Source organism: Arachis hypogaea, chromosome 1, assembly GCF_003086295.3.
Source record: "Arachis hypogaea cultivar Tifrunner chromosome 1, arahy.Tifrunner.gnm2.J5K5, whole genome shotgun sequence".
NCBI lineage: Eukaryota > Viridiplantae > Streptophyta > Magnoliopsida > Fabales > Fabaceae > Arachis > Arachis hypogaea.
Window position 1 is genome coordinate 40,682,322 of NC_092036.1, and position 6,594 is coordinate 40,688,915.

At 28.5% G+C, this 6,594-nt stretch overlaps 1 protein-coding gene across 1 annotated transcript; it reads left to right on the top strand.

Moving 5' to 3' along the window:
* The first annotated feature begins 3,222 nt into the window (after positions 1–3,222).
* On the top strand, positions 3,223–4,905 carry LOC112718082 (uncharacterized). Its single transcript, XM_025770016.1, has 5 exons — positions 3,223–3,310; positions 3,392–3,585; positions 3,667–4,560; positions 4,648–4,755; positions 4,849–4,905. Exons 1-5 carry the CDS (start codon positions 3,223–3,225, stop codon positions 4,903–4,905), a joined length of 1,341 nt encoding a protein of 446 aa, XP_025625801.1.
* Positions 4,906–6,594: the final 1,689 nt, after the last annotated feature.

The window sequence follows — 6,594 nt, forward strand, 5'->3', positions numbered from 1 at the left end:
GATTATTTTTCTGAAAATTCTAAACCGACGGTTTTCTTTTATCAAGCTTGCATATTTACGAGTTTGATTTAAAAGTCAAATACACACGACTTTGGGACTTTAGTTATTCTCTCGTTTAAAATAGCTTTAAATTAGTGACAAAATTGTGACAAATTATATTATCGTGTTTGGAAAATTTGCTTCAAACTTTTCATGAATTTTTATATAGAGGTTAGCGATTAGTAGCAATATGAAATAAGGACAGAATAAGGACTAACGTTTTCCTCACAATTTAGTAGCAACATGAAAAGAGTTAGGAAAGTCTATCAGTTGTTAAGCAGTTGCTAATTCCTGACTAAATAAGCTTTTGATTAGTGACTCAATTGCGACCAGTTACTTCTAACATTTTCTCGGTTAGCTTTAGATTTGTTATAATTCTACAACGGATTTCCAACTAGATTAGCGAGTAATTTGCTATAAAATAAGTAGGATATAGCTTTTGCTTTGCGACAAGATTGCGATTGCCAAGTCGCTCACTAAATTAAACTTGCGATAATTTAGTGACAAATGTATTTCGCCCGCTAATCAGCGACTTGAAATTAGCAAACGAAGTGTGTCAGTTGTTAAACAGTCGCAAATTCCTCGCTACTTAAGTCCTAAGCGCTCAAATCCGTATTTCCACTTTAGCGACTAATTAGCAAGGAACACTTCCCTAACTGAATGGTTTATCCGTCGCGATGAGTTAGTGACGACTGTTTTCTATCGTTACCTTAATTTTGAATTTTACAATATTATGCGACAAATTAGCGAGAAACTAGTTGCTCGCTAAAAATAAAACTTTGGTGACAAATTAGCTAGGAAATTGTCCATCACAAAATGCATTTCAAGTCCTTGTGATGGATTAGCTAGTAACATTATTCTTCATTAATTAGCCTTTTCGCACAAAATTTATTTAGCGACGAACTAGTGTGTGAGTTGTTTCTCGCTAATTGTATATCAAACATTTGCGACGGAATAGTAACTATAATATCTCTTGCTACTTTACTTTTATTCGATTGAACCTCTAAGTGACTAATTTGGTAGAACATTGTCACTTGCTAATTAATTTGTAACAAATTAGCGAAAAAAAATTTTCTGCTCTTTTTTAGCTACGAAAGTCAATTTGCGAGAAACAAACTTACTCGTGAATCTCTCGCTAAAATTTGTCGCTAATTTGTCAAATTCTTGTAGTGAGATAATAGAGTAGGTATGGTAAAGGAATGAGAAAGATAAAAAAAAGAGAGAAGAGGATAAAACTCTTTAATTTTAGTAGAAAAAATTGGATCTTAACTGCAATAAAAGAATGACTTGTGGTACATTTTAGTTATAAAATTAGTAATATATAATAGATATAATAGATTTTTTACTATCAATTTTATCGCTAAAAAATTTTCTAACAAACGACAAATTATGTCACAAATTATATTTTGCGTCACATTAGCAATAATTTTTTAATTATTTTTGTGGTTATTCTTAACTACCTCTATTAGAATTTTTTTTCTATCCTAAACAAAACGATCTTTACTCTTCACCAATACTTCACTCTTTACCTTAGTATTATCTCTGAATTAATTACTTTCAAAACTTCCTTTCCAACTTAGAAAAAATATTTCATCCATTATTTTATGTAATTGTTCGGCCCATTGGTTTGCAGGTGTCCCATTTCTTTTCTGTTTCCCATTCAAATACAGATCCAAAAACTGATAACCTTGAAATAAAATATACAATAGAAATGGCAAAACTGAAAGATCCGTGAGAATGAGACAAACAGAAATTACGAGCCGAATTGATTGATTATATATATCTTAGTAGGTTTTTTTATGCATCCTTTGTGTGAACATGTATTATTTGCACATTAAAAAGTATAATAGTTTTAAAGTTTTAAATAATTTTAAAATAAAAATTATATCAAAATATAAGAATGATAGATTAAGTTATTTATTTATTTATTGGCATCACATATACAAAAAAAAAGGGAAAATGACACTCCCCTCTCCCAAGAGATACTAAAATGACACTCCCCTCCTCTCTATTTGTAAAATGTACAGTTTAATCCATTTAGTTAAAAATATTAACAGAATATTTCATTTAAAAAAATTAAATATTTTATTCAATAAAATTAATATTCTAATTTACCATACTATCCCTTTATATTTATTTACTAACTAAACTCAATTTTTGAGCTAGGATTCCAATTCCCTCACAGTCGCGTTCCAGCGCTATTTCTTTTTCAATCTATTCAATTTCCTTTGGTTGTCTCTGCCATCGCTACCTAGGTGCTGCCATTGCTGTATAGCTTTGTGTAATCATCGCCGTTATTATCAATTCAAGTAATAAGGTTTGACATCCTTTTCTCAAACTCAATTAATTTACAAAAAAAAATTCATATCATTGGCAATTCTGGATATATTCCAAAACCCTTCATTTTTGCTATCCCTAAATCCTTTTCTTCGTCGTTTCTGTTATAGTTATTCATTATTAATTACGCCAATTTTTTTTTCATATTAGGAAAATGTCTACCAATATTGAAGCTATATCTAGTGTTAATGAGTACGATGGAACTGAACCCCCTATTGAACAATTATTTACCGATAGTGATGAAGAATATGATGTTAATAAGGATCAATGCATAGAGAGTTATTTGGATGATGAGGAGTGGAATGAGGATGACTACACTTCAGAGGAAGAAAGTGAAGTAGAAGTTAACATAGAGAATGAAGGTGAGATAATGAAAAGATTTGATATTGAAGATAATGAAAAAATTAGTCTAGAAAAGTTTATGATATTTGTTGACGTACATGAGTTTAGGAGTGTATTGAGAGATTACATAATTCAAGAGAATTTTGATATAATAAGAGTGAAAAATGAGAAAGCAAGAGTGACTGCCATTTGTGCTTCTGAAGGTTGTCCTTGGAGCATTCATGCTTCTCCTTCTCCAGATGGTATTGCTTTTATGATCAAGAGTTATGAGCCAAGGCATACTTGTATTAGAAAATCTGAGAAGAGAAATGCTAATTCTACATGGATAGCAAAAAAGTTAAAACAATCTTTAAATGCTGATCCAAATATGAGCTATGAACTCATGTCTAATGAATTGATTACCAAGTTTGGAGTTGAAACCCATCCTAAGCAATTATATAGGCTAGAAGAAAAGGAAGGGAAGAAGTTGAAGGTTCTCATGCTTTAAGTTATAAGAAAATAGTTATGTTTGCTAATCTGTTACTAGAAAAAAACAGGGGGAGCATAGTAAGATTGGAGTACTATGATCAAATGATATTAGAAGAGGAAAATCGTACTTTCAAAAGGATTTTTGTGTGTCTAGCTCCTTGTATATCAGGATTTTTAAATGGTTGTAGACCATTTTTTGGTTTAGATGGTTGTCATTTGAAAGGTCCATATGGAGGAGTATTGCTATGTGCAGTTTCTCTTCATGCAAATAATGGATTATTTTCCATAGCATTTGCTATAGTGGGGGCAGAGTGTAGAGACTCATGGAGCTTTTTCTTAAACTGCTTACATGATGCACTAGAAGATGATCGTTACACAATAATGAGTGACAGACAAAAGGTAATATATTTTAATTTGTATTATTTTGACATATTATTCATTATTAATAATTTATTTTAATTTGTTTCTATTTAATGTCAGGGATTGACACGTGCAGTTTCTGAGTACTTTCCAAATTCATGGCATAGACATTGTAGTAAGCATTTGTTGAATAATTTCAAAGCAAAATATCCATTATTGATCTTACAAGATCTTTTTTGGATGGCTGTCAAAGCTCCAAATGAATTTCTTTTTAAAAAGGCAATGGAAAAGATGAAAACATTTGATAATAATGCCTACCAATATTTGATGGATATCCCATTACACACTTGGTCTACACATGCATTTTACACAAATCATAAAAGTCCACATATTACTAATAATGTGTGTGAATCGTTTAATGCTTGGATAGACAACTTAAGAAGCATGACTGTGTTGAAATTAGTGGATGGGCTAAGAGTCAAAATCATGATGAGATTCTACACACAGTTTTCTTCTACTGCATCTTGGTCATATAATGTTGGACCAAGAATTGCAACTGAAATAAATAAAACTACTGAAGATGCAAGATATTGCAAAGTATATGATGGTTTTACAAGATTCCCTGTGAATTTAGTATTGCATACATGTGAATGCAAAGCATGGCAAATAAGTGGGTTGCCATGCAAACATGGTGCGGCGGCCATTATTTACATACGGGAAAAAGTGGAGAATTATTGTGATGCATATTACCACAAAGATAAGTACATCATAGCTTATTTTGGACTACACAGTCCCTTACCAGATCTGGATACTTTGGATGATACAAATGTGTTTCCACCACCATTGCGTAGACTTCCGGGGAGACCAAGAAAAAGTAGGATAAGGGAAAAAGATGAAGATGCACCATCAAATGCAAGGAGAATTTCAACAGTTAGATGCTCTAATTGTAAAGATTTAGGACATAATAGAAAAGGCTGTCAAAGGGCTCCAGTAAGAGCCAAGAAAGCAAGACAGGTATTCTACTATTCTATTTTTAAATAAATACAATTTAACACACACTTTATATATACAAATGTATTTTTTTACCTTTTTAAATTACAGGAAATTTCAGCAAGTGAATCACAAACTTCAATGATAAAACAAACTCAACAACATGCTTCAGCACAGGCCAAAGCAAAGTCACAACTACAAGCCAAACAAATAAAAAGGGTTAGATTTAGCTAACTTTACAACAAATATATGTTTATTAATAGCTTTTGTAAAAGCAAAAAATTAAAATGCACTATTTATTTGATGTTGCAGGATATTAGGAAAGATAAACTTCTTAGAAAGCATTCTTCAAATTTGACGATTCAATGAGTATTTAGAAGTTTCAAGAGCTGGGTATTGGAGATTGCAGCTTGTACAAGGGACAATACACCAATATAAAAACATATTCTATTATGCACAATGCTCTTTATTTAGATTAAGAAACTTACTTTGTAGAGATGTGAATGAATGAGATGTTGATTTTTTAAATTTGGGATTTATTCATCTCGACTTGTTTTTAAATTTTGATAAAGTTGTTAACAAATTTCAATAGTTTTATGAAACAAATTATTTATCAATATTAATTGTTATACATATTAGCAATGGTAAGATTTTTTATTTAATGTTAAAATAATAGTAAAATATAAAAATAATTATTAACAAAAATTTTGGTAAAATCACAATTTAATAATTAAAAAATTATTGAAGGGTATATTAGAAAAAATAATTTAATTATTAATTTTTTAAAAATATTTTAGTAAAAATATAATTTAATCAATAAAAAAATAATTTATTAAAGGGTATTTTAGTAAGTAAAATTTAATGACAAAAAAAAATTTTTTTACTAAAGGATATTTTTATAAAAATAATTTTATTTTTCAAAAAAAAATGAATAAAGTTAACATTAGTTAACACAAAATTTAAAATGGATTAAAAAAAATTTTTTTAAAGGTTATAAAGGAGAGAAATGTATATTTTATAAATAGAAAAGAGAGAAATGTCATTCTAACATCTCTCAGAAGAGGAAAATGACATTTTCTCTAATAAATGGTCAAAAACACTACTGTATCATACGTTCCAAAATGTGGAGTTGTGGTGGTCAATTACGTCAATTGAGAATGACCGGGAGTCAACACTTAGACCATTAAGTTTTAAATCATAAATCTAATATTTATTTTTTTAATAAATGAAAATAATAATGATTTTCTAATAAACAATTGAAATCAGCCATCATATATATTACATATTTTTTTAATAAAATATCCAACTATAAAATAATCAAACTTTTATATCAAACTGATTAAATTTTTGGTAGAAGAATAACAAATTTTTTCATTATAACCAAACTTTTCAATACGCATCACTATATATAGATTTTTTTTTCCTTAAAAAATTAAACAAAGTATCGAACTCAAAATAAAAGGAGAACAAAATTTTCTCTAGATATTGGGAATCAGATAGATCATCATGCACAAACTGTTTTTTTCGCGCATCATCGTGATAAATGGCTATTGAAGTTCACGGGATAGCTTAACTATGTTAATTTCCACGAACTCATATAATAATAATAATAATAATAATAATAATAATAATAATGGCAACCTAAAAATATTATCAGTATTTAATCAGTAATAATTTACCCTCATATTTACAAAAATTTTACATACAAAAAATATATAATTTACACTTATATTTATCAAAATTTTACATACATAAATTAATACAATTTAAATTCATATCTTTTTAAAAATAATGAACAAAACTAATGAACAAATTAATAAAATTTATTTGTAAAAAATAATTTAATATTTATACTAATTAAATAATGAATAAAAATATTAAAAATTGCTGCCCACAAAAATTGCTTAAAAATTCCAATGAGAAATATTGACACTCCAATACTATATTAAAATTTCAAAAAATTCAACAATTTTTTTGAACTAATTTATAACCACGTTTAAAAAGCGTAACCATACTGTACACTAATACTCAACAACCACGCTTAATAAATATAACCAT

Excerpts from the sequence above, each read along its gene's own strand:
- LOC112718082 (XM_025770016.1), top strand. The coding sequence starts at position 3,223 with ATGTTTGCTAATCTGTTACTAGAAAAAAACAGGGGGAGCATAGTAAGA. Across the intron at positions 3,586-3,666 it reads TAATGAGTGACAGACAAAAG|GGATTGACACGTGCAGTTTC; the intron begins GTAATATATTTT and ends ATTTAATGTCAG. Across the intron at positions 4,756-4,848 it reads AAGCCAAACAAATAAAAAGG|GATATTAGGAAAGATAAACT; the intron begins GTTAGATTTAGC and ends TTGATGTTGCAG.